Source organism: Apiospora kogelbergensis, assembly GCF_038363985.1.
Source record: "Apiospora kogelbergensis strain CBS 113332 chromosome Unknown utg000007l_segment0_segment0, whole genome shotgun sequence".
In the NCBI taxonomy this organism is placed as follows: Eukaryota; Fungi; Ascomycota; class Sordariomycetes; order Amphisphaeriales; family Apiosporaceae; genus Apiospora; species Apiospora kogelbergensis.
In genome coordinates this window covers 2,847,127-2,874,271 of record NW_027117424.1, presented here as the reverse complement: position 1 = coordinate 2,874,271, position 27,145 = coordinate 2,847,127, and the positions used below count along the sequence as shown (strand labels likewise).

At 53.5% G+C, this 27,145-nt stretch overlaps 8 protein-coding genes across 8 annotated transcripts; 4 read left to right on the top strand and 4 right to left on the bottom strand.

The window, feature by feature from the left end:
- Positions 1–853: 853 nt before the first annotated feature.
- PG998_011289 (uncharacterized protein) lies at positions 854–2,830 on the top strand (the record flags this gene model as incomplete). Its single annotated transcript, XM_066878105.1, is given in 5 exon segments — positions 854–1,201; positions 1,230–1,333; positions 1,349–1,602; positions 1,726–2,192; positions 2,213–2,830. 5 exon segments carry the CDS (start codon positions 854–856, stop codon positions 2,828–2,830), a joined length of 1,791 nt encoding a protein of 596 aa, XP_066727159.1.
- A 1,303-nt stretch (positions 2,831–4,133) lies between these two features.
- PG998_011288 (Transcription initiation factor TFIID subunit 2) lies at positions 4,134–9,467 on the top strand (the record flags this gene model as incomplete). Its single annotated transcript, XM_066878104.1, has 5 exons — positions 4,134–4,855; positions 4,911–6,879; positions 6,942–7,136; positions 7,235–7,798; positions 7,857–9,467. The coding sequence occupies 5 exons, from the start codon at positions 4,134–4,136 to the stop codon at positions 9,465–9,467; spliced, it is 5,061 nt and encodes a 1,686-aa protein (XP_066727158.1).
- Positions 9,468–10,666: 1,199 nt separating this feature from the next.
- Positions 10,667–11,773, bottom strand: PG998_011287 (uncharacterized protein; the record flags this gene model as incomplete). The annotated part of the gene is made up of 1 exon (XM_066878103.1): positions 10,667–11,773. The coding sequence occupies one exon, from the start codon at positions 11,771–11,773 to the stop codon at positions 10,667–10,669; it is 1,107 nt and encodes a 368-aa protein (XP_066727157.1).
- Positions 11,774–12,504: 731 nt separating this feature from the next.
- On the top strand, positions 12,505–13,749 carry PG998_011286 (uncharacterized protein; the record flags this gene model as incomplete). The annotated part of the gene is made up of 2 exons (XM_066878102.1): positions 12,505–12,511; positions 12,584–13,749. 2 exons carry the CDS (start codon positions 12,505–12,507, stop codon positions 13,747–13,749), a joined length of 1,173 nt encoding a protein of 390 aa, XP_066727156.1.
- A 386-nt stretch (positions 13,750–14,135) lies between these two features.
- PG998_011285 (uncharacterized protein) lies at positions 14,136–15,364 on the bottom strand (the record flags this gene model as incomplete). The annotated part of the gene is made up of 4 exons (XM_066878101.1): positions 14,136–14,421; positions 14,515–14,842; positions 14,903–15,159; positions 15,216–15,364. The coding sequence occupies 4 exons, from the start codon at positions 15,362–15,364 to the stop codon at positions 14,136–14,138; spliced, it is 1,020 nt and encodes a 339-aa protein (XP_066727155.1).
- A 2,875-nt stretch (positions 15,365–18,239) lies between these two features.
- On the top strand, positions 18,240–19,327 carry PG998_011284 (uncharacterized protein; the record flags this gene model as incomplete). The annotated part of the gene is made up of 4 exons (XM_066878100.1): positions 18,240–18,512; positions 18,669–18,739; positions 18,968–19,107; positions 19,188–19,327. 4 exons carry the CDS (start codon positions 18,240–18,242, stop codon positions 19,325–19,327), a joined length of 624 nt encoding a protein of 207 aa, XP_066727154.1.
- A 1,631-nt stretch (positions 19,328–20,958) lies between these two features.
- Positions 20,959–21,654, bottom strand: PG998_011283 (uncharacterized protein; the record flags this gene model as incomplete). Its single annotated transcript, XM_066878099.1, has 1 exon — positions 20,959–21,654. The coding sequence occupies one exon, from the start codon at positions 21,652–21,654 to the stop codon at positions 20,959–20,961; it is 696 nt and encodes a 231-aa protein (XP_066727153.1).
- Positions 21,655–25,177: 3,523 nt separating this feature from the next.
- On the bottom strand, positions 25,178–26,946 carry PG998_011282 (major facilitator superfamily transporter; the record flags this gene model as incomplete). The annotated part of the gene is made up of 3 exons (XM_066878098.1): positions 25,178–26,114; positions 26,182–26,388; positions 26,456–26,946. 3 exons carry the CDS (start codon positions 26,944–26,946, stop codon positions 25,178–25,180), a joined length of 1,635 nt encoding a protein of 544 aa, XP_066727152.1.
- Positions 26,947–27,145: the final 199 nt, after the last annotated feature.

Sequence of the window (27,145 nt, the reverse complement as noted above, 5' to 3'; positions counted from 1 at the left end):
TGAAACTGCGGACACGACGTACTATTCTGCGCTACAATACACGAGCTGGCACCACCCAACACAGCCGTCATAGTGGGATGGATACCTGTAAACAACCCCACGGGATCGTATATGCAGGCCGAATTGGTTCATTGTACTCGGATTTCGGACGCTTTGACAACTGCAGAATCTAGAAAGTATTTGGCCAATTCGATCATACACGGGACGAGAGAGTCAGGTACTCACTGTCGGTCAAGGTAACGGCTGATTGTGACGTATTTGCCTTCACACCACCGTCCATGAACATGGACAGCATCAATTGAGCAGGCATGAGCAGTCATGCACACTTAGCATCTGCCCAATACAGGGGATTCATTATCAAGAGATTGGGTACGTGGATGTGGTGATTTGCTATGCAAATTTTCAAACCGCTTTCCACAGTATTGCCATCATGAATTCGTAAAACTCCAAACCTTTTTCGACTCTGTATTTGCAAACCACCGGGGTCTGGAGTCTATCTCTTTGTGACGGAGAAAGCTGGATAGGGGAATTGCATGCACTGGCACGTTGATTACAGTGGGTTGGATTCATGCGTACCAGCTAAAGGAGAAGCTGTGTAGGTGCTTTATGTACTAGAACCCCCCTAAGGCGAGCTAGCTCCCTGGAGCTTCAGTTGGTCGTCAACTGTATCCAGCGTTCACAGCCAAAAAAGCACAGCAGTCGACCCAACTTCAGAAGAGGAACGATCGCAAGCGCATTTCAATTCACCCTGCAGCAGACCATGTTGAATCGCGATGAAACCAGCTTCTTGATGCGTGTACCCTGAGAAGACGATGCCGACAGTTCCTGCCAACAATCTGCACCATTCTTACCAATGGCGACAATCAACAGGCGGTCCACCCGACACGCTTCAGAGGCCCAACAGCGACAGGAGCGCAGCGGTAGCGGGCGAGGTGCTGCGAAACGGGGTCGGAGCGAGATTACCACCGCTACACCTACTACTAGCAGCAGCAACAGCAACAGCAACAGCATCGCGACCACAACCTCGACGCGCAGCAGCCACCCAAACATCCCTCAGCAAAGCCCTTCCGCTCGAATGAAGCGCCCTCTGGAGATAATCGACACCAACCTGGACCATCCAACGTCCAAAAGGGCCCGAATCGCCGTTGAAATCATCTCGCGATCCATACCGCCGGGCATTAGCCCACCCAAATCAATTGCGGTGAGACCCCAGACCGCCGCCAAACCAGCGACCGTCGCGACAGCGCAGCGAAAACTGCACCATCAGCGACAACAGCAAACCCCCCTCCCCCGACTCGGAATCTCCGCCCCCTTTTGCCGCCGCTGCCGATCAGTCATCCTGCCACAGCCAAACCGCCGCAGACGACGACGATAAGCAACCACCTGCACTGCCCTCACTTACACGACACCAGGAAAAAGTTAAAAATGGCATTAAGCACGAACTAGACAGGCTGCAACCGAATGCAACCGACGCCACACAACAGCCCAAGGAGCAGGGAGGCCGAAAGCTACGTTCACAGGAACAAACGAGATTCAAAAGCGAGCTATCGGCCTACTTCCCCGATTACGATGAGGTAATTGGCAATGATGCAAAGGAGCAACGTACGTAAAACCAAAAGCACACAAAATCCAGCCCTACGGACCCTTTTTATTTTGTTTTCTACTTGGATCTTGGGTTATGGCCTGCGACCATTGGGTTAAGCTGACTGGTGCCTACTTTAACAGATGTGCTCAACGTCGACACTCCGGTAGTCATCGTCGACACCAATGCAACCCCTGATGCACAACCTCATGGCGTTCGCATTTTGCCAAGCCGACATGCTGCCCATCATCATGCGGGACCAGCATCCGCCACATCCAAGCCTGGCACGCAGCTAGCGCACTCCTATTTTACCGTCGCATCGTCAAACCACGATTTCCCTATCAAGTCATATGGAGATGAGCTGTACACGGACCTGTTCGACTCGGAAATTGTCAGTCATACACTGGCTCAAGATGGTATCGATGACGGAGACGAGGAGGATCCTCTTGCCGACGAACACTATGAACCTGCGCATCGAAGAGCCGAACGACTGGAAAAGTCCATCCGCAATACGGAGAGAGGGCGTGCGCAACATGAGCGCGACCAGATAGTGCGATTGCTCAACGACCTGCAAGGACACGATTGGCTGAGGACGATGGGTGTCAATGGAGTCACAGAGAGCCGAAAAAGACATTTGAGCCAGCGCGGGATCACTTCATACGCGGCTGCCAGGGCATCCTGGAGAAGTTTCGTCACTGGGCCCAGGAGGAGAAACGACTGAAGCTCGAACGGGAACGGGCGCTAGCCGAACGGGAAGCCGGGTCAGAAGGCTCAGAAGAGCCAAGTGAGTTGGATGAAGACGAAGATGAAGTTGAGGACAGCGACCAGGATGATGAAATGATTAGCGCTGATTCTGATCGAGAGATCCCCGATAGCGCAAGCGACGGCGACCCACCGGACCACAGCGACGTAGATGCTTCCATCGCCAAGCAGTTGCACGAAGAGGCAATCGCACGGGCTAAATATACAGCAATGGCTGGGGCTAGGAAATCTCGGGCTGACCTGCTGCCACATGCACCAGAGTTTTACGTGCCTCCGCGGGAGTTCACTTCGTTCTTCAGCAAGCGGCATGAGCGCGAGGCTTCTTTGAGGAAGAGCCGGAGAGGCCGTACAGTCATGGCCTGGGGTCACCCAATCCCCGAAGTTGAGGATGATGACTTCGACCTGTCCGAGGAGTACAGGGACGAAGACTACATGAAGAGCCGGGCACGGCGGAAACGGCGCGACAAGAGAGGACGCAAAGCATGATGCAGCTTCTCCTGGGTAGGATTATCTGTGTGCTACACCACAACGGTATCGGTCTGACTGCATTTCACGGGGTATACCAAGGCAAGGCGTATTGTGCGGGATAATGATGATATCCTGCCGCGAATCATCTGCTATGCATGAGCTCGAATGTATCCTTAATCCTGTCACTTAGGCACGCTAGCATGTACAAATCAATTATCAAATTCTGTAAAAGTCAGACGTGGAATCACATTGTAGGCATTGGCTTGCGATGGTGACTTGTGTGTATAGTAGCATTCCCATTCCATGGCCGATTACCTAACAAGCCCCAAAGCCAAACAGCTCACGGAGTACGGTTCAAGATGAGACGACGTGACAGGGATTATGTCATAGCATTGGTCGCGCCTCAGACCAAAGGCCCAAAAGCCCAAAAGTCCCCAAAGTCCAAAAGCTCGACTTCAAAATCCTCCAACCTGGACGCGTCTTTTTCTTGGCGCGGCTGGAGGAAGAGAGCCCCACCGATCACAAGCTTTGGACGGATTTGATTGGCTCAAGCTCCCTAATTTCCGAGAGCTCAGGTATCAACCGCCAACCCTTCACCTACTGATGGTGGTACAAGTCAAGCCTAAGCCTGAGCCTAAAGCCTAAAGCCTGAAGGAAGGCGGACAGACGACACCAAAGGCACGGTACTCACCCGCCGGGATATCTCCATTCGCAAGGCTGCAAGCAAGGCACCGCACTGCGACATCGTGAACGTCGGAATTGGTCTTTTTCTCCTTGCTTTTGTACCCTCGCCTCTGTGGCAACGACTGCGCCGACAACGACAAATTTTGAGCACCGCAATTATCAGTCAACATATTTGTACCATAGCGAATTTTCTTTCTCTCTCCGGCTACGGTGCACCGCTCAATTGCGCCGCCTCCGTACCTCGCCAGTCAAAAGAGCGAAGCTCTCCAACCTGGACATCGCACCGACACCTGCACCAAGAGTGTCCCCCACTTCAACCTTCCGCTGCCTTTCGTGTATCTCTGACTTCTTGTCACTTGCGCTGCATCAAGATATTAATTGCTACTTTTTACCGACTTGGAAACTTTACTCCATCACTTCTGAGCCTGCCGCCTCTGGCCGAGCACTGCGCGCCTTCCACCCAGCCATCGCGTGTTCTCTTGACCGCGGTCACCTCATATTCCACATCTGGGCCCAACAAGCGCCTTCCGATATCCAACTGTCGATCTCCTCCTTCGCGAAACCCAGCGATCCGACTCCATGAACGTCGTCTCCGATACTCGATTGCGGTCTTCGTAACGCGCCGACTGCCTTGACGATGCCTGGCGCTATCATCGAGCCGGATCAGGTGCCCGCGCAGGATGGCGACCTCGGTGCTTCCGGCGAGCCTCCGATCGAGGATACACCGGTCCACCCGTACTCGGTGTTCAGGGAGCAGGTATGGTTGGACTTCGACTTGCGCGAGAAGTCCATCAAGGGACGGGCCGATATTTTCATTAGTGTAACGGACGACTCACTCGACGAGGTCTTCATCGATGCGCGACAGTGTATCATCGATCTCGACAAGATTACAGTCAGCGGCTGTACGGCGAAGGCCGTCTACGAAGATCCCTATGAGGCTGCCGACACGCCGGCGGCCTTTGAATGGGGCGCGCAGCAATGGGCTATCCGCAAACGTCGCATGCATTCACTACTACACCGCCGACGGAAGGAGCTGTCTGCAACAGATCACGAGAAGGACAACTCGTGCACGCCGCTGGATGGCTCCCTTCGTGTCACTCTCCCATCACTTAAGGATCGACAAGCCGGCTTGATAAAGCTGCGAGATGCGCCTCTTGAGCACAAGCAGAAACCAGATCCGGCTGATAAGCATCTACAAGATATGAACGGAAAGCTTTTCCATAAGATTACCATTCCATTCGCCCTGCGCAACATCCGGGACGGCTTGCAATTTGTTGGCGTCGACGAGGCTGACTCAAGATACCCCCATATACACACAACACTCGGTCGAGCCCGGAATAGCTTCGTGCATCTTTCCCTGTATAGATGACCCTGGCTGCCGGTCCAGTTGGAAGATTTCTCTCACATTTCCAAGAACCCTTGGAGATGCGTTCCAGCGGGCACCTGTTGCCCCAGCCGGTGGCCTGCTCAACGGCAATCGCAAACGGAAACTTGGCGAAGATGAGCCACGGCGGCGCGGCGACGCTTTCACCGAAGAAGACAAGCTGCTCGAGCTGACAGCTGTTTGCTCGGGTAAACTGGAAGATGAGACCCTCGATTCAGATGACGAGACGAAGAAAACAATGACCTTCGAGTGTCACAACAAGGCTGCTCGGCATATCGGCTTCACCATTGGGCCCTTCGAGCACGTTGACCTATGGTCCGAGTTTAGAACTGAGGAAGATGATAACAAACTTGGTTCTAATGCGACCAAAGTCCATGGCTATTGTTTGCCTGGCCGAGCCGAAGAAGTCAGGAACACTTGCGCTGCTATCGTCACTGCAATCGATCAATTTGCCATGAATTTTGGTCGCTATCCTTTCGACAACTACAAAATTTGCTTCGTAGATGACATGGTTGCGAACAGCGTTCCCCTCTGTGGCTTCTCTATAGCCAGTACGCGGCTGCTCTACCCGCGGGAGATTATCGACACCGAGATTGAATATACTCGTCTCCTGGTTCACTCGCTGGCGTGTCAGTGGTTCGGTATCAACATCATTCCGAACACTAGCGCAGATGTCTGGTTGGTGGTAGGCATTGCCTGGTTTATGACAGACTACTTCATGAAGTTCATCTGTGGCAACAACCACTACAGGTTTTCGATGAAGTCGAGAGCCGATCAGCTCATCGAGATGGACATGAATCGCCCTTCATTACACACACTGGGTGAACACCTGCATCTGGGCGATTTTGAAGTAGATTTCATGGACCTGAAAGCGCCTCTCGTACTTTTCATTTTGGATCGTCGTCTCAGCAAGTCATCTAGCTCAGCACCAATCGTGCGGTTGATCAACAAGATGGTTAGTAAAGCAAACACATCTGGCGACCAGGGCGACGAGATTTTGGCTTCAGAACCATTCCGCAAGGCATGCGAGAAACAAGGGCAAACTCGTCTCGAGAGCTTCTGGAATCAGTGGATCTTCGGCTCCGGATGTCCCCGTTTCGACGTCTATCAGAAGTTCAACAAGAAGCGGCTCTGTGTAGAGATGACGATTCGGCAAGTCCAGGATATTGCTGCTCACAAAGCTCGGGCTCTGGACAAGAACGCTTTCTGGGGTGACGTCTTGGAGGAAACTCACTCGGTTTGGGCTGGTGAGCTGCAGCATTGCTTCAGCGGGCCAATGACAATAAGGATTCACGAGGCTGATGGCACGCCTTATGAGCACATAGTGGAAATTAAGGAAGACACAGCGAAGTCGATCAAGTTCGAGATCCCCTACAACACCAAGTACAAACGGCTCAAAAGAAGTCGACGTCAGAGAGATCGACAGATCGCGGCCAATACCAACAAGAATACCGAAGAGAATCAAGAGGACGCTGCGCTTCTGTATTCTCTTGGTGATGTCCTCCAAGGCCAAGATGACGTGGAAGAATGGGGCCTCCACGATTGGAACGAGGACCAGGAAACCCAAATGGACCAGGAGTCTTACGAGTGGATTCGTATGGACGCTGATTTCGAATGGGTTTGCACTATGAAGACGAACATGCAGCCCTACATGTATGTCTCCCAGTTGCAACAAGACAGGGACGTTGTGGCACAACAAGACTCGATGGGGTACATGGAGTTGCTTTCGCACAAGAACGGGGCACATCCTCTAGCCTCAACTATTCTGACAAGGACGTTGCGTGATTCGCGGTACTTCCATGGCATAAGAACCATGGCAGCAACGATACTACAGCTTCATGCTGTAGATGGCCCGGCCGAACGCATTGGGCTGAAACATCTCCTGAAAGTCTTCCAGTACTTCTACTGCCAAGAAGGGACGTATATGCCAAAGCCGAATGATTTCTTCAATAAACAGTCGTACCTAATCCAATGCGCAATCATTGAGACGGTGGCGAAAGTGCGGGATAGAGATGGCAAATGCCCTGGGAGGCTCGCCGCTTCCTCCTGGAACAAATCCAGAACAACAACAACGAGGAGAATTGCTTCTCGGACCAATTCTACATCTGCAGACTCATCAAGGCTTTGGCAACATGCCAGATACCTGATGAGAAGAAAAGCAAGACATCGATCTCAATGTCGATGTCTTTCGGCGATGGAGATGAGGACGAGGACGGAGACGTTGTTGTCGATAAGAGCCACAGGAGTTCAAAGAGCGTGCGTTGGAGGAGATCGACCGGTATCGTAGGATGGACGAGTACTCTCCTTCGTATCAAAACTGTTTTACAGTTGCGGCACTTGATGCCTTGTGCCAGATGATGAAGGCCAAGGTCATACCAACAGACCCTCTTGTCTTTGTTCAGTACCTACAGGACAAGACCATCGATACGGTCCGCATCAAAGGATTTGAATCAATGGTGGAATTGGGGCACATGTCACACCCGGTGTTCCTGCGGTTCCTTTTATCCGTGATTTCTACAGATTCGTCGCCGTTTGTGCGAAGCCAGCTGTTCAAGATATTCTGTCGTGGGCTGGCTAGCATCGCCATAGGCGAACATGAGGACCCCGACAAGGATTCGCCAGCCGGTAATGACGGCCTGATCGTTGATGATACAGCCCTTGAAGCCAAGCAGAAAGCAAAGGCTCGTCGCGAAAACCTCAGTACGGCTCTGAGTGCGTTGAAAGAGAAGACGAAGGATGATGCTGTTATGCAAGAGGTCATCTGGAATGGTTTGAATTCCCCTGTCTTGTCGGTCGCCGAAAGAAGGAATTTGCTGGATCTATGCTCCATTCTCTTTGAAGAGGATGACCAACTCACACTCAACTTCAAGTACCCAACTTTCTGGACTGCTCACCGCGGCGAGAAGCAGCGCAATAAGGTAAATAACACCCCCATGAGACCTTTCCTTTGCTATATTGTCTAATCGTGAACTACAGCTATCGATGAATTTCCATCGCCATTTCCGGACGCAGTCTCGAAAAAAGTACAAGTCCTATGCAGAACCCCCATCGGCAATGACTGCAAAGCCAGAAGCGCCCAAACGCACAATTACCCTGAATCTCAACAGGAACCCGAGCCTTGGCCCAGTCAAAGCAGCTTCTCCATCTGCAAGTGCTCTGCCTCCCGTGGTCGTGAAGGCGAGTCCCGGCGAAACAAAACCAGCTCCCGCTGTGGTCAAATCTGCCCCAAAGCCCACACCCAAATCCGCCCCAACCGTCACTGTGTCGGCTTCCCGGCCAGAACCCAAGCCGAAATCTGTCAGCCCAGTCAAGGAGGCTCACAAGGAGGCTCGTCGCGACAGTATCTCGGTGCACGCCCCTCGTCCCAGTGTGGAGAAGCCCCCGAAGTCTTCTGCTTCCATTGCTACGGCACCGGCGACTCCCGCCACGCCGGCAAGCTCAGCGTTGCCGTCATCCTCTTCTGAACGCAGGGCTCTTCCCTCCGTTGGATCACAGCCATCCAAAGTGCCTAGTAGCTCAAAGCCCAGGGATGAATCTGGCAAGCCAAAAGATGGATCGGGTTCCATCAAACTCAATCCAATCAAGAATAGAGAGCAGTCGGCCAAGCCCAGAGAGCAGTCGGCCAAGCCCAGAGAGCCATCGGTCAAGCCCAGAGAGCAATCTGTCAAACCCAGGGAACAGTCTGTCAAACCCAGAGATAGCCCCAAGGATGGTCTACCAGGCAAGCCAAAGGAGCACTCGTCCAAACCAAAGGAGTTTTCGTCCAAGCCAAAGGAGCATTCATCTAAGCCAAAGGATAGTGTCTTCAAGCAAAAGGAGCGACCAGTTGCTAAGATTCCGGCGCCCATCGGCAGGAACAGTGGGGGCAACTCTCCCGCTTCCCTTTCTGCTCCACAACTCCCGAAGTCGTTGAAGAGGGCAAGTAACGAGCCCAGCGAGTCCCCGAGACCGACGAAGATTGTCAAGCTTAACACCAAGGGTTTCCCGGCCCATGTTTTCCAGAAGCGATCCAAGGTTGTCACAGTCAAGTTCAAGGGCTGGGACAAGCTCAAGCGCAAACCAACGCCCCCGAGAACAGCTACTCCGGATGCCGGCTCGATTCGTGCCAGCAGCAAGAGCCAGCACCATCAATCCTCCAAGAATCAGCACCGTGCAGGCTCCATCGGCTTCTCGAAACACAGCAAGTCACAGTCGCCACATGTGTCCAATGCGTCCACACCTACGAACAACTCGTTTCCGTCACCGCCGATGCGCCCCACGCAGACAATTAAGCCTTCATCGGCCAAGATTCTCAGCGGTACCAACAATGGCAGCGGCATCAAACCCATCAGGAAGCCACTGCCTGGCAGCACTCCTGGTGGTGGCTCCAGTAGTGGTTCCGGTGGCGGCGGATCTCACGATCGTAGGCCCCTACCTTCGGCTGGTCGCACGTCGCTCCCGTCGGGAGGAAACACGACTGCTCCTTCCTCGGCGCATTCTCCGCATCAGGCACCGCCCTCTAATAACCAGCCGTCTTCCCTCTTGTCGTCTACGAAGTCCAAAATCAAGATCAAAGTCAAGCCTTCTGCGTCTTCTCAGCCGCAGTAAGGCTTGATTGGCGGTATATACCGACTCTGCGACTTGCGACGACTTTTGGTCTTGCCCCGAAAACACAAATACATTACATAATACACGTCCAGTGTAACGAACCGTCTTCCTCGTTTTGATCATTGATGATGACTCCCCAACTCGGATGAAAATATGGGGAGCGATGGATTCTCGGTTTCTCGCACGCACCATAACTGCATAGCATGGCGTTCTTGGAGGGGTAGGAAATGGCATAATTGCAATAAAATTAAGCATTGCCTTTCTACACGTTCTCGTTTCCCCCCTTCTCTTGGTTTCTGACTTTCCAGGTCATTTTTATCGTTTGCTTTTGCGCCTGATTCCCGCTTCTCACGTAATCATGTGTGTCCGTGTGGTGTGTGGCTTGAATGGCCACACTGGGGACAAGAAAAGGGGACGGGCCAAAGACGAGGTGTTGCGATTGATTTTAGTTGGAGGCGGCCGTCGATGGCCTAGCTTTTCCCAGGCGAGCGAGTTATGTACATAAAATAGATACACATAGCGCCATCGGTGCCAACCCATCCCTTAGCTAAAGGGGGTGTCTCTGCGCAATGGGTTTACACCCGTACAGAATCGATCCACACCCGGATTGGATGGGGAGCATGCTTTCGCAGCTCTAGGCGCTTGGTCAACATGCGATATATTGCTACCTCCGTTTCTGTAAAATGCCAGTGAAACCGAATTCCCAACCAAAGGGAATGATTGCTTGTATTTGGCCACAGGGGGGTCTTATCGTTTGTCCACCCCCTGCTCTGAGATCGACTGGTTACGTGAAGTGAATTGCTACCGTCCAATCTGCCTATCTATTTCACTTTGCCAAAGCATCCAATTTCTGGGATCCGCGCTGCTGGAGTTCTAGATATGGTCGTGTCGAACCTAACTCTAAGCCCCTTGGTCGATACGCAGATTTTGTATCATGGGCGCCGCCCCTGGCTAGACTAGATAATTGCCTGTCTACTGGCCATCCCTATCACCTCATGCTGGACGCATGATAAGTTTGTAGGCCGGAAGGGGTTTGTGTCGAGCCCAATGGTCGTCGCGTAGGAAACGTTTAGTACAGGCAGAAACCATGGAAACCGATTGCGTGGCTGATGCCTGTAAATATCCGCTGGCTGGTCGACGCAGTCAAGCACGCCGCTAAAGACCGCTCCGGGATCTCCCTTGGGAAGGGGATTCTTCTCTCACCCGCCTCTTGCTGTCCGCCTCGAACCAGCAGCCCCCGCAGCACCAGAAACGCCGATGCGCTCCTCGCGACTCCGGGTCATGCGCCCCTCGCCCCGCGTGCTCACATAACCCGCCCCCGCGCCCCCGGCCGTCCTCGAGCCCCGTGTCGTGGGCGCCGACGCGGCCGCGGCGCTAGCAGCCGTTCCGCGCGTCGCCCGGGCTCTCGTGTTACCGGGTGCCCTATTCGCACCCGCCGTAGGCCTGCTGGGCGCTTGCGGAATGTGCGATGCCGCCGCAGTGGCCGCCATCCCTGCCGCTACCGCAGCGGCTCCCATATTGACGGGCGTGACAGTGGCGTGGTTGTTGGACGGCGCGGGCGTCGCAGCCAGGTTCGCCGCCGGTGCGGACGGCTCTCGCGACCGCCGGCTGGCGGGCGGCCCTGCGCTGCCTTCCCGTGACCTCGTCGCGGCGGCAGGCGGCGGGCGCATGGACCGCGGCATGGATTGCATGGCGCCGGCCATGTCGGGGTCGTAGTCGGCCATCTCTTCGTCTTCGTCTTCTTCGGTGTCGTCATTATACTGTTCTTCCACGTCCGACGTGTCTAGCTGCTGCTGACGTTGTTGTTGCTGTTGTTGTTGCTGCTGCGCGAGCCGTTGCGCAGCCAGGCGCTGTCCACGTTGGTCTAGCACAGACGGCTCCCCCTCGTCAGATTCATCATCGTCTTCGTCCTCCTCTTCTTCGTCCTCCTCGGGACTACCGTACCCCCAATCGTTCGCGTCGGCTTCGGGCGGGGAGGAGAGAGCACCGCCGCCGCCCTGGGGCACGTCGGGCGTCGCGTGCAGCGGGGACGACTGCTGCTGGTACTGGTGGTGCTGGTGTTGGTGTTGACTCCGATGCAGCGGCGACGAGGGCGCGGCGAGGCGCGGGGTGGTTTCGCGGTGCAGGCGGCCGCGCGGGGACGAGTAGAGGGCTTGCATGCGCGGGCCGAACTGGGCTTGGGCTTGGGCCTGGGCCTGCTTCCGGGCCTGGAGCTGGGCTTCTTGGAGCTGGGCGGCGCGGCGGTCCTCGTAGGTTGCTATGTCCTCGCTTGTGAGGGTGAGGGTGGTAGGGGGTCGGCGGAGCATGGTGCGGGCGTGCGATGATGTCGGTGCGGCTGGCTCGTCGCGATGATTGGGATCAAGAACGACAGAAGGAGGCTTATGGGAGATTATGCAGCAGGGGTGGACATGCGTATGGGTACTTTTGCGTGTGTATGGCCGGAATCCCTATCCAAACAGACCTCGCGTGTTGCTTAGGTGAGATTGGACTTTGACGTGGTAGTAATGATAATAAATAATAACGATAATAAGAATCGTTCACCACTGGAAAGCTATGACGCGAAGCGAAGACCGCCGTGGTGGGGCTGCAGGGCTGAAAAGGTTGGTGGGGCCCAGGCCGGGTTCTGGCCAGGCACAGTCTTGAGGCACAGCTGCTAGAGCCACATTGTATACGATGCCCGCATGGAACATGGGCTGCTCACCTCGCCGCTTCTGGCCAATGGCCCTTCTACCTACGCGACAAGGACCCGTAGCCCCCAAATTATTCCCTATTACAAAGGCAGTGTCATGTTGTCTGCTAACCGGGGGCCAAAGGGGGCTGAGATCGTGAGATCCGCCGTGTCTGGAGGTAAGCATCTGTCCGGCTTCGTCTGGGGGGGATCCACGGCTGGTATACATACATACACCGCAGTCCGTTCAGGATTCAAGCGATACTTGCTTTCTTCCTTGTGCATGCCATCAGCCGGCCTTGGAATTCATCTCGAATCCGGGCATATTTGAATAGACGTTCGATTAGAACAGGGCGCATATACATCATAATGGCTGGTAAGTGCTTGGTTCGCGGAGGACATATGTAGTCAACGGGCAGATACACTGACACTGGCCTGCCCATTTCAGGATTTGTGCAACGGATAAGAGAGCGCGCCTCGGTATCGCGCGACCCGTGTCCGGCGGCGGATGGCACCGTCTTTGGCGGCACCGTGGACTTCAAGGTGGCCTGCGGTGTGGACATGCCCAAGTCGGACCTCGCCCAGGTCACCGCCAATAACTTCACCCACTGCATGGACATCTGCATCTCCTGGCACCCCAAATGTCTGGGCTTCGCCTTCGACGCCCTAGGAAACTCGGGCAACCCGAACAACTGCTGGCCCAAGAAGGCCCTGGCCCCTGCCGTCACCCAAGACTTTATCCTGGACTCGGCCGTCGCCACCAACCTGCCCACCGCCGCCGACGACTGCAGCAAGCTGGGCTCCGTGTACTCGGCCGAGGGGAGCACCGGAAACCCGTTCCTGGTGCGCTGCGGACAGTACTATGCTCCCGGCAGCCTGCTCGAGGTGCAGGCCGCCAGCATGGGCAACTGCATAGACAAGTGCGTCCAGTACAACAAGGACCACCCCACCAAGTGTGTGGCCGTGGCCTACGACTCGACGCAGAATTACGGATACCTCAACTGCTACTTCAAGCAGAGCGTGGACGCGAGCGGGATGGCCCCCAACCCAGCCTACAAATTCGACATGGCCATCGCGGTAACTCGTCCCACCTCTTCCGGGGCCGCACCCTCCTCGCCTACCTCCACGGGGTCTATAGCGAATCTAACTGCGTCACCTACCACTCCACAACCGGCAGATACGAGTGCAGCGAGCAGCCAAACCACACAGTTACCTCCAGGCTCCTACGTGCCGTCCTGGGTGGTAGGGGCGATTCTGGGCCCGACACTGGCGCTGGTGCTGGTCGGTCTTATATATTTTTATTCATGGCAAAAGAAGCAAAGGATAAAGGCCGATCAACCAAGACCTTCATTCAAACTGCTGGGCATGTCGTCTAAATCATCGACGTCGGCGTCTTCATCGGCGGCATCGACTGCTGCTGCTTCGTCGCGGAACCACGATGTCATGACTGCGTCCCCGTGCCCGTCTCCAGCTCCAGGTTCAGAAATGAGGGAGCTGGAGGCGCAGCATACTAGACCCGGCGAGTTGGAAGCATACACACCGCCCACGTTTGGGCTTGCGCCGCCGGATAATGCTTCAAAATGGAAGACGCTAGGCACTAGATCACAGCAATAACAATAAACACGGCTGCTCAACTGGCCGCTGTGCTTTCGTATCTATCTGAAACTTCCTTCTAATAATGGAAATGTTGGTGATTTCCATATGGGCCTACACTGCATCGCTTGTTTTCATTCACAGACGGATTCATTTACATGATAATGAGTGTCAGTGTCCATTAAGAAACGAAGATATGAAACATACTGGTTGCAGTAAAGCAAGAACGCAAGGCATAATTAGAGGAGTGCAGCGAGGCGACTTCCATGACCCGTGTAGGGCCATGATCTCGGCCCTCCAGTTGACTCTCTTTGTGAACTCAACGCGTTTGTTGCAGAACCATTTCCCATCGAAATAACCCACGCTCTGCGAAATTGAACAAGCCATAGCCTGTTGTTGTACAGGTATTAGTTCCAGTCGGTACCTGGAGTGAGACGAGCGATCTCCTCGTCCGACAAAGGCACGCATCCACCGCACTTGCAAACGAACCCCCATTGGGCGTAGAACTCCTCCCGAGACGACCCATACGTAATAGTCAGCTCGGTTCCGGCGTCTACGTCCTTGGTAGTGGTGAGGATGATGCGGCGCTTCTCGTGGTCGAATCTGTACATGACGTTGTTGCGAGGTCTGCATGCGTGGTTGAATCGGGCAGCCACCAGGTAGATGGCAGCCTGGCCTTCGCCAACATTGAAACTAGGGAAAGGAACCGTGTTAGTTTAGGCACCTTGTTCTTTCTTCCCCCTTTCAATCCCAAGGACAGGATCCGACAGCAACCATTGTACATACCTGTTTGTGCGAAAAATCGATGTGGTCTTGTCGAACCCAGACTGCTTGCTATGAGCAGTCATGCGCTCAAATGCCTGCTGAGAGCCTTCAGTCAACTTATCGAACTCATCGTATAAGGAGACATGATCGGCACGGAACAGCTCGGGCTCCACCAGAATCTTCTGGCCCCATCCGAGATCTTGGGAGGCGAACGCACCATATCCCGCAAGGCTGGACTTGCGGATCTCGAAGAACCGGTTGCTGTAGTGCTCGGGCGAGCTCGGGGGACCGGGCGGGTATTCGTCGTCGCCGGGCTCTATGTGTAGACCAGGATGTGGGTGTACGGGGTCTACATGGTAGATAGGTGTCAGTAGATTGATTGACGACGATTCTCAGTCCGGGAACTTACCGTCGAATTCGCCAGTAGGAGCTCCCGAAACACCACTCGTGCTTCCACCATTGGATGAAGAAGTCTGGCCGATAGCACTCCCGCGTGGCTCATAGTCAGATGCGCCATCTAAGCTGCTTCCAGGGCCATCAGGGCCGTGAGTTTTGGGGACCTGATCCCCGGGCACCTCTCGTGCCGCGATCTGAGCTCGACTCAGCTCATCCGGAAGAAGGGCGAGCGACTCTTCCAGCTGCTCTTCCTCCAGTTTTCGATCCGCACTGCAATCTCATCAGTCTCCGTGTCACTCATGTTATTCATGGGCCATTGTGCCTACTTCAAGCTGAGTCGGAAATGGGGCAGATGGTCGATAGGTTCGCAGTTCTTGACAAAGGACAGGCCATCAACCGTATCCAGCATCTGGCTCAAGAGCAGGGAACCGGAACGTCTAGGACGAGAGCCCTCACGAGAAGTGCTCTCCTGCATCTTTTCAACGTTTCTGCCACGTTGAGAGATGGAATCGGAAGGAGAGACTTCTGATGAGGAAGACATGCCGAGCTTGGGGGCGGTCAGATGAGAAGCCTGAACGGTTAGTTTGCTGCGGCTACGCAAGCTTTGTCAAGAGCTGTCTTCTTACCCAACTGGTTGTGGAAGGACGACTGGGGTATCTGTGTTTGTTGACGCTCATACGACCCAGCGGTGAACTGGGCAACTGCTTCTTGGTCTTATGAGTGTTCATGGCAACAGTACGCGGCTATATTCACCTACAACGTCAGGAAATGTGGAGATAGGATCGACGAAGGCGATAACCAAAAAAGCAAACGTCTGTCCTCAAACAGTTTTCGGCATGCATGACAGATAAAGGATGAGTTACTGCCAGATGGGCACGTCGTGAAATTCCCGGTGAGGGCGTGGGAATTTACCAGAACGACCCAAGATCATCGAAGACGGATCAGATATCCAAATCACACAAATACATACCTGTTTCGAAGTCTGGAACCTTCCGGCAAGATACTGTCCCTTTGTTGTTCTGGGCTTTTTGATGGCTCGTGCTGTATGGGCAAGGAGAGAAAGGCGGTCGATTCTCTCAGCCTGCAGCCTGGAAGACGAATCCCTTGAGTACAGGCTGATCAATATTTATAAGGGTTGGAGAAGAGAAAGAGGGCAAGTAGAGAGGGAGAAAGGAAAAGTGAGAGAAAGTAAGTTGGACTGGCCTGGCCGAAGGCATACGCACAGAGTGACTCTTCAGACGCCAACAAGAGTGAATACAAGTGAAAGAATATTGACAGGAATAATTAACTCGTCGTCTCCTTCACTGAGATTAGACGTACTGTCCTTGTTCGAAACGATCGAAGGTGATTTCCCCCTGAGGGAAATCCGCTGCTGCTGCTGTGGTCTGGTGGTCAGGCATGCTCGACAGATTGTTCACAAAACACCAGCCCTAGATCTGACTCACTTCATCGCCGACAAGCATATTTCGTTTTCCATCGACGACAGATGAATTTCGGCATTGGCGTGGGCAGCTGGTCAGGCGCCACTTTACCCTGCCCTTCTGCCCCTTTCCGTGACGCAGCACCCGCCTTTCGACGACAACAGACGCGACGTATACAACAAAACGCGGACCACCCTGTAGACGTCCCTGAGGGCTTCACAGGCCTATTTAATAGCATACTCGGCTCAGGGGAGGCGGCTGCGTCGATTCCGTTTTGACCGAGTTGAATCGAGTCGCTGGATCGATAGTTATAGCTGTTTCAATATAGGGGGGGGGGGAGTATACTTGCCTCAATCCCCCCATATTCACTCATTGGATGAGCTATCAAATTGAAGAGCAAGGCAATCCATAGCTACTTCGGACCCTACGCCGATATATCCAAAAGACAGCCCGGCAATTGCGAGCTGGGCGCGTAACGACGGTGGCCCAACTATTGAACCCCGACGTCGAAAAGGGAGCGCCCTTCGCATAGCGATCACCCGATGCGGTTCATGGCTGAGGAGAAACTCTATCGCTGTCTCTGGTTCAGCGTCTAGAAAGACGTGACTTGGGTTCAGGAGCCGATCCTAGATCGCTGTTCTCGGTACTCGATGGGCTGTGTGTCAGCGCGGCGCTCGCCTGCACTATTTCATTCGCTAGAAGATAAGAAGATATTTCGCTTTGTAGTATTCTAGATAAGACCGACGAAGATAAGTTACTCGGTGTGATTCTTGTTCTTTGATGACACACAGGCAAGTATGTATTATGGACTAAAAATAGAAGTTGGGGGCCTTGGGATGTCCAGTGGGTATCGAGTCAGATATGCCTAATCACACTTCCTTGCATCGAGTCGCATGACATGACTATGCTGTCGAATAGGGAGCTGCGGAAATACCCGTGTGCCCAGTCATATCGGATGAGGTCATGGGAAGTGAGGTTGCAAAGTCCGTCTCTCTTGGATAGAGCCAACCAAATTAGGTGCTCTATGTCGTTGATTATTCGCTAGGATTGACCGTCATCTCATCCATCATCAACTTATAGCCGAGGATGAAAACCCTGGTTTGTCCCCTTTTGGCCGCAACATGTAACCGACGCCAATCGTATACCATTCGTCGGACCTAGTACGTGCCGCAAGATCCCGCCAGGCCTGGCTCTCCATCGGAGCCTCAGGCCTAGCCAAGATCGGACCTATGAACCACGGTCCCGAAATAACTCTCTGCACAACGGACAACACCCCGACAGGATCAAAACGCATGCGCATGAGGCGTGCGAGCTCTTCTTGGCGTGTTCGAGAAAAGCACGCTGTGGACTGCAGCGCAGGATGATGAAGCCGTGTAACACGCCCAATCTGACGAAGGTTGTTGATCCTTTGTAGGCATTTAGTCAGCTGTGTAGGGGTGAGGAGCTGAGCGCCGAGGTAAGCTATGGTATCGTTGCCCTTTCCATTCAACTCAAGACCGAACCGAGCTAAATCGGACACTCGAGTTGCCATAGGGCTCCGATCGGATCTGGGACCAGGAGGGCCTCGTGTCGTCTGACGACATCAGGCTCGACAGGGGCTTCTCATTGGCGAGTTGTAACAAGGACATGGTGGCTCATCTTCCCTCGGCCGAAGCTGTCGTTGTTGGCAGCAAGTTCCAGAACGACGGCAATCGGAGATGAAAAAGGAGAGCGAATGCGGATACTTTGGGTTGGCCTGCTGAGGAAGCGGCCTGCATGCTGGGCCGCACAAGAGCATTTGAGCAGAATGTCTGCTCGTTTACTCAGCTCGATTATCATATGCCGTCCGCCTGCCTGCCCCGGTTGTGCCGCGGAGGATCAATACAAGGTCCGAGGCGCAGTATTCTGCCTACCGTCAGCCCCCACGGCCAGGCATTGAAGCTGGACGGAATGGAGGCACATGCTTACTTCTTCAAATCGCCTGGAAGGACCAAAACACCTTGCATTCACCACCTAGGCAAGCCTGTGGCCGCCTGCGCCGTTGGCATCTATTATCGTCGCCTCCTCCCGTGCCTTATTCCAGTGTCTGCACTCTACTTCACAGTTCCTCCGGATGCAGACGAGGGCATGGACATCATGGCCAATGTTAAGGACCCCAAGGCTGTGCCGCACAGGAATATCGGCTGGCAATGTGGTCTCGAACGTGGACGAGCAAACGGCGCAGTCGGTATCTGTGGGGAATAGCGCCGTCCAAGCCGCCCAACTGAAGCTGTTGGGTCCTGCTTCCCGCGATGTAGGACTCCTCCACGGGTGGGAGTCATACATCCAGGCTCGCAATCCTATGGCGTGCCCCCTGCGGCGTGGTAACCATACGTCCAGGCCAAGTCCCGGCTGGGCCGCAAGTCCTTCGCCGGCCCCTCTGAAGATTGCGACAATCAAAAGATGGGCAAGTATTATTATAGAAACAGCATGCCATAGGGCTGAGGCTATGCCTTCAGGTGCTGCATCGTATCATCATGCCATTCACGTGCCAACACGGGGGATGGGGAGGTTTCCAGCAAGTCGCAAGTCGCTTGCGAGGTATATAAAACAAAACAAAGCCACTTCAAGCTTCCTGTTACTCACTCCCCATCAAGCACTTTCTTATTCACGATCCAATTACAAACTCTTCGGCCCAGGTGTTTATCTAGCCAGACAGCCAAGGAGCGGCCTGCTGAACGCGGAACCCTAGACTTCAACAACCAAGACTACCTCGCCATACTACGACAAAATCAAGAAAGAGCTCCCGATTTGCCAATCCTTATTGTGCCTGGATCTGGTAAGTCTCCCCGTTAGACTCCAGACGGTCTAATCTCGGAGCTCATCAGCAAAACACGATCAGTTACTAAGGAATACCAGTCTCAGAACTTCACACAGCTCCTTCCAAGATGCCTGATTCCGGAGACCAGACCTCAGGAAGTGGTGGTTCAAGCCCTGCCGACAGCACCGGCAGCCAGGAGGAGACTCAGAGGGGACGTAGCCGCACTGGTTACAACTAAGGCGAACGTCGCTGCCTCGAGACTGCTTATTTTCTTCCTGTAACACCACATTCCCTTCTTCATGTATAACTATACCACTTCGTTTGTCAGACTGGGCATTCTTTCAAGTGGAGGTAGATGATTTGGATATGGCAAATGTGAGGGGGGGCTTTGTCTCGTTATATGGGGGTGGAAGCGACTTCTCTTTTTGCTGTATCATCATTGCTATCAACCCCCTCGAGCCCACTTAGACGGGCGAGAGTATAAGTCTCGAGACTTCTGGGTACCAATACACGCGCATTGCCTTCTTTCTTCCCACGACTAGGCTGCTTGGAATAATACGGTGAAAGCATGCTGCTATAATATCCCCCTCTCTAGAGTCCGAGCTGACAAATGTTCGAATCCGCTGGTCACGGGGTCCGGAGCAAACATGACGGGTGCATTACCTCTGGTAACGCCAATCATCTGTTTGTTGGAACTGCTTGGAACTATCCTTGTAGTAAGCTGCCGCGCACGATGTTTGCTTGCCCCCTTGGCGAGCAGCCACCCCTGTGACCCGAATCCCATTCTCGCGGTATGCAAGCGAATTGTTCTCGAAGTTCCATGCATCATTCGAATATATTTGGCAAACAAGTAGATTGGTCGTTGGGCACATAGAAGGCTTCTACACTCATCTCGTTCTGGGCCTCCCCTCCCCTCCGTTATGTCACATCTCAGTTTCGCTGCTTACTCTTGGCATCTTGCGACAATTCAATTCAAAGGGCTCAAGTACCTTGCCTTGATGCCCAATGACTACCATTTCTGGGAGACTTCGAAGCGATAGTTGGGCTGAAATATGCTCTAGGCGCCTGGTGGTTTCTAAGAACAATGGTAACAGTAGATCACCAGGGTGTAAACAGATGGGGTTGGCGGTCCAGAACACGTCGATCGCACCATACTTTTAGCAAAGCGTGAAGAGTGTACTGGCATAAATATCCTCGACGCACTGACGGATATTTGAGAACTGATAAAGCATCTTCTCTTTATCTCGACCAGTCCAAGTGGATTTGAATGTTACGTGACGACTAATGGGGAACTGTTGAAGCAGGTGATTCAAATGCCCGACATTCCAGCCAGCAGGCATTAAGAGGTCTGCCAACTGATCCTGAACGCACTTTTTTGTTTTCCCCAGGGACCTACCCAGATTTTGTCCTCTAAGACGTGTCACGTAGCGATTTCTAAGCGATTGTTACTTCTGTGGGGTCATGACATGTCTGTAAATGACTTGTCGTTTTCAAGCTGCTTCGAGTTGCTTCAGGAGAAATAGGAGAAGTGAGACTACATCTGCAATCAACCCAGTTCTTAGCATCGACAGTTCTACGGTAAGAAATGCCGAGATGAAAAGGACTTCCCGATGTCTATAATGATACACTGTTGCTAATACGATGCATGAAAATGTAGGATTAACTTGGGTATATTCTAGCAATTAGGTAGGGGGTTGATTTATATCCCTTACAACAACACTCGGTATCCATGAACTCGCTTGCCTATGGCAGCGATAACGTGAGTCATGCACTTTCGATATAGGAGAATACGTAAACAGGAACGAGAGATCGGAAGAAATTACAAAACAAAAATATGTAGAAGAAAGAATTGACCATGAGTTGGCATTTTTACTGCCCACTACTCCACGAGCCCGCCTCAAACTCGCTAGCCATATCTGAGTACTGGTATGACGGGGACAAGGGATCAGGTGTCGGCGTTGAGCACAGGAGGAATGGGATAGACGTCTTCCGTACTTGCTCGGTGGTATCAGGGACCGTTACGAATCGTTTGGCTCGACGAAGTGGAAAGATCGAGACGATGTCGGTGAGCCGGTTCTGGGTGTTGTCCGGCGTACTGAAGGGTTGCGCCATGCCGCAGTCGTCACATTGGATGCACTGGTCGCCGATTAGATTGTCCGTTTTGTCATGAGCTCTGGGGCAGTCGCAGACCCAGCAGTCGGCCTTTGTCTGACTGCGTGCCATGACGTCTCCAGGCCTGTAGAGACCAATACTGATGCCGCAGTCGAAGCATACTCTCCGAAGTGTCTGCACTGGGCGATCGGGCAGGTCCATTCGCCTTATTTTGATAATCTGATCGGGCTCGAACTCGAATAGGCCCTTCAGTGTTAAGCAGTTCCAGCAGGCGAATTTATTGTGACATTCGCGTTCGGCGTTGATAAGGCGAGTGTATGGATTAGCTGTACTATCCTGGGATCCGTCGGTCGCCTGTGCCCGGGACTGATCGGACTGGTCGGACTGATCGGCTGGCTCGGTGTTTTTTTGATATCTCTGCGGCTTCGTATAGAGCCTAGCCCCTTTAGCCATGTTGTGGACTTCTTGTGGGGGTATGGTTGGGTGAGAGAAGAGGTCGACTGTATTGGATGGAAACAGTTGTAGCAAAAGAGAGGACGATGGAAGTGATACTGGAAACCCTGACTTAGGTATTTATTTCGTGCCTTTTTGGGAGGCTGACACGCAGCTGTCGGGCTTAATGATCGCGAAACACGAGCAGAAAACACATATGGCTGTCGTGGTATTTATAGGTCAGAACCAGCACTTGGGGAAGTGACAACGGCTGGTTGTTGTATCGTGGTGCCATTGCAGTATAGCCTCCCCGCTCGGTTGCTGCATTACGAAGCTCATCTTCATCGAGGACCTCAGGCGGTACCCTCGTCTCAGCGTGGCTACCCCAATGTGCTACTATTGTGATTGCAACCTTGTCGTCAGATCGTGAGCTCTGCCACACCAGACCGTTGCCCCGGGTCCACGCAATGCTATGCTGCCAAACTCAGTTATGCGCATCATGTTGGACTGCCCTCTAATAGCGATCCCTGATTCGTTGCAGGGCAGCTCCCAGCATGGAAACGAAGATGGCATTATGTGGTTGCCGATCCATACGCAAATCGTTGGTCCTTGATGGTTGAAGGATCATTACCAAGGAATACCCACCGACCGGGCTTCAAGCTTCACCAACCAGAGGACGGGCAATGCCAGATTCATCATGTACCTACCATGCTGTAGGGCTTGTGCCTTTAGGTGTGAAAGCCCCGGGCCGTAGCAACGCTCCCTGAATACGGAACCTGCCGTGACTGGTTCGGGGGAAGACATTCGGTTGCTTGAAAGAAACAAATGAGAGCTACCCGAAGCATCTGGGGACCATGAAAAGTGACACATCAATCAGATTACCGCTGCGAGATTTAGCTGCGTACTAAATCGGGTGGAGAGACCGGGTGTCAAGTCGTTTGACCCCCTTCTTCGTCACGGAACTGGGAGCTACTAAAGTACAGCCCTAGGCATTTTGACATGTTTCCCGTTCCGTATTCCCCTTTCATCGACCTGCATACAGATTGCATCGAGTGCCATCCTTGATGCTTGCAGATCCAGAAGAAAAGCACAGTCTCGTCAATACCACCTACCTCAGAAGGCAAGCATTGCGTCTCCGAGCAGTATCCGAGATTCTCCCCAGACGATGAGTCGTACGGGCTCCAAATGCCAGCCAAAGTACCGAGCGCCAGCACATGATATTATGCACGTGTTTTTAGCTGGCTTGACACCAAACTTCTGTCAGAGCAGTCGAATAACCCGCCTATCTCGGTAACACAGTACGATTTGATCCTACATCATGCGACCCTTGGCGGCCTATCCAGGTGCCAGCTATCGATGGCTGTCTGATATGCCAACCGCATGGATCGGAGACGTATGCTGATTAGTCCCTCTAACCAGGAGGGGAGGTGGGAGGAGCAGGCCAGAACACGCAATGATCACCATGGCACTCCCCAAGCAAGATCCCAGACCGAGCTCATAACTTGCCGGACAAGGAATCGACTATTCAGGGACTACCTTTGTGGCCGAAATAAAGCCTTTCTGCCGCCGATACCAGATGGATGGGCAATATGGGCCGCGCTTACTGGCCCAATAGCTGACGCTGCCGGACCAACTGGTTCGGCTCACGGCTTGATCCCCGACTTCTAGATCGCCGGAAGTCGGGAGATTATTGGATTGCAGCTGCGCCACCGTCACCTTTGGCCGCAACTTGGGCGTATCTGCATGCAGTACGGAGTGCTTTGCACATTCACTGGAACCACCGGTTCGCCGGGGACATCCCGAGATTCCGGCGTACCGAAAGGCCCTCTTGCCAGACACTAGCGAGTGGCTTGCTTGCCTACTCGCCCCCGCGTTAAACCCGCAAGGATGTGGGCGTTGCTTGGGGCCAAGGGGGTTGCGACCATGGAGGTGGTGATAGTCGGAATTCGGGTCTACACCCCCCAGTGGACCACCAATGGTTTGACTGCTGGCTTCACTTTGCCTAGAAAGCCTAGCACCCTAGCGCCTAAGTTCCTATATGTAGACATACTACTAAAGCCGACCGATGCAAGTATCTAGCCATGTTTGAAGTAGATGCTACGCTGGAACGATGGGCTAATCTCCTCATTAGTCTTGGCGTTATGTGGCATGGCGACCATGCACAGAGTACATAATCGAATATGACCACGAATATGGACTCGTACAGTCGCATTAGATCTCTGTCATGTGGGCTAAGGTTGCCATAGCCGGGCAGACTACACGGAGACAACGATGCATAATGCAACCCCAGATCTACCAGTCAGTGTGCATGCTGTGTACTCCGTACATACTGCTCTGCATATCAAAGCAAGCCCGATCATGTTCAGCAGAGGAACATAAGTTGACATCCTTGTTCCAAAGCGATCAGACGCATTCACGCTACCATCTTACAATCTGCTGCCCGTCCCGCTGTCATGATGCTAATCGCGACTGCAAACGGTGGTCTCTTCGATCCGCTCCTGTGGACAGTTTGTTTCGCGGCGAATGAGCTCGCCAAGATATTCCGACAACAGCCTGGACTTCACCACATGATGTCCGTCCCCGGCTGGCTGAAGTCCGAACCAGGATGCCTGCCATTATAATCTTCTGATGAGGAGCCATTCTTATCTCTACTCTGTGCCTGGGGCAGATGTGTTGCAAATCAAGTGAGTTTTTCAAATTACACTGCATATCAACTAAAAGCAAGAAGTTCTTTGTTGCTTTATCACCCGCATACGTCTGCACGTTTTTATTAGCGAACCCTCTTTGACCCCCAACCCCAGCTGATAACCTTTCCCCGATGAGAGCCAGGCTGCATACGTAGTGCAACCGATGGCAGATGGCGGCGTTATCATCACGGCTGCACGCATGCACACAGCCAATAAGTAGGAAGGAGAGCTGACCGCCGAAACGCACTTCATCGCGTGGCGTATCAGGCTGCGCAACACCCACCAACCGCCTTGGTTGACCTATGTCATGCGGACAGTAATGGGATATCAAGAGTCAGATTATGCACTATCTCCCTTATTCTTTTAGGGCTTGCTGCTAGTCTATCGTGGGGGCGGTGTCCTGCCTGCTTGTTTCGCATCAGTAGACCATCCTCGGCTTCCCCAGACAAGCGGATAACCAAGCGTCAAGAGAGGAGAGGTGCGAATAAGTTGCAGACCACAACGTAATACAAGATATTTGAGGCGTTGTTTGTCCGATCGTAGTAGCCGTTATTTCAGCTGGCTGCGGTAATATCAGATACTATCTTCTTTTGGCGAACAATCTGCATGGAACATCACATGGCGGTGGCTTGAAGGTCTCACTGAGCTGGTAAACCAACTACTACAGTTTATTGTGCTCAACCGATTGAAACTGTCTAATCCAAACGCCGCTATGTCCAAAAATACTATGAAACCAGCAACTAGGTTCTATGACTGCTTGCATTGGCCGGATCCATTACTCTGGACCAGAATAACAAAGCAAGATTCCACACCATATCGTATGTGATGACAAGTTATATGCAGGCCGCGGCAAGTCTCTAGCGCGCCTCTTCTTGTGCATGCTCGGCGGTGTCTTCCTCTACTCTAATCCGAGGCACCCTAACAAACGCAAGGGCACTAACAGCTAACAGACACAGGCCTGCCATGCCCCAATATGGCAGACCGATCCAGCCTCCGCCTAGGCGCATACCCAGGGCGAAGAGGCCGGCCAGCATGGGCGGTCCATACATGGACCCGACCACTTCGGCCATGCCCACGAGACTGAACAGGCGGGAGCGATGCTCGGGGTCCACGTAGAGACTCATGAGACTCCTGGTGATCGAGTTGAAGCCGGATCCGAGCGACAGAACGACCAGGCCGACGACAAAAGAGGCCAGTGATGTCGCCGCGCCCATCCAGAGGAATCCGATGATCAGCACGCCGTAGGACCATCGGGCCAGCCACAGGTCTCTCATCCTCTCGTCTTTCATCTTGAACGGCCAAGGCGTAGATTCCAACAGGAGGGCCTTGGAGATGTAGGGCAGGACGATGAGCGATTGGAAGACCTGGGCGATGCCGTAGGCCGTCTGCACGTAGCCCGTGTCGCCGATGGACATGTGGTAGCGTTTCGATATGAACTGGACCAGGAACTGTAAAACCGCGACGATGGTGGGGATCGAGACCGTGCACGTCACCAGGAGAATGATAACGGAGGGAGACTTCGCAATCGACACGGATTCCAGGAGGCGGTCGTATATGTGCACGACGTGGGCCTTGAAGCCAGCCGGGTGGTCCGACGCGTCTTGAGCGTCTTGCTGCTTGTGCGAGCTCGTTTCGGGGATGAACATGAAGGCTGCCGTCCCCGTGCCCAGAAGAGCCAAAGACACCCACATGCAGGGCCAAGGGCCCGTTTGCGCCATCATGATAGAGCAAAGTGCTGGCGAGACCAAGTTGCCGAGAATGGCGGCCACGTGAAAGCGCATAAAAGACACAGCTCTGTGCACACCCTGTCAGTTGCTGGGGACCAGTGAGGACGTGGAGGAGATGTTGCCATCAGTCTTACCGTCGCTCCTCGGGAATCACGTCAGATACCATACTGAGTAAGGAGGCAGATATCATGGCGTTGCCGCCGCCGACAAAATGAAACCCGCCGGCCAGATACATAACCCAAAGAGGGATCACTGTATACCAAGCAAGAACCATCATAATCCACAAGCTGGCCAGGGCCATACCCGTGATGGCAAGACCAACAACCAGTTTGCGGCCGAGCCTGGAAAAGCCACAGTTAGCAATTGAACGACCAGACAAGAAAATCGCAGGGCTTGCGCTCAGCTTACCGGTCGGCAGCAATTCCCCAGGGAAATGCGGCAACAAATCCACAAATCGCTTGGACCAATTCGTACATGGCAAAGATGAAAGCCACTTTAGACTGGATGCCTTCTAGCTTGCACATGGTTTCGTCAATGGGAGAGTCGACGCTCTGCATCTGTTCATAGTGCTGGTGGCAGACGGCATCCTCCACCAGCCGGGTCATGGGGATGACGAAAAAGCCACCAGCTGACGAAGCGACCAGGAGAACGGCGCATAGCAGGTTGACAATGGTGTCGCCATCGTGGACTTTGGGCACATGAATGCTGGCGATGGACCTGATGGAGGTGGTCGAGAAGGCTGTCCGGTGTCCTGGTCGCTGCCGGCGCTGCCGCGGTAGTGGTGGCAGCGGCGCGGCGTCGGCTTCTGCTTCTGGCTCTCCGAGCAGCCTATCTTGCTCGGCACGCCCTCCTACCGCCGCATCGGTGGCGTTGTAGTCGTGCCCATGGTGGTCGCTCATCCTCGTCCAAAAACACCAGATCGCGACGTGTGAAATGAGGTGGGTGCAATTGAACGAAAGCTCGATGGGATTCTGGAAATTGGGCTCGAGTCAGATGATCCTTATCTAAGTAATGTTTTCTTGTTTGGACCAGCCCAAGTCTCCAGAATCCACCCATACACACAGGTGGTGATCCAGCACCCCTGCAGATTTGTAAGAT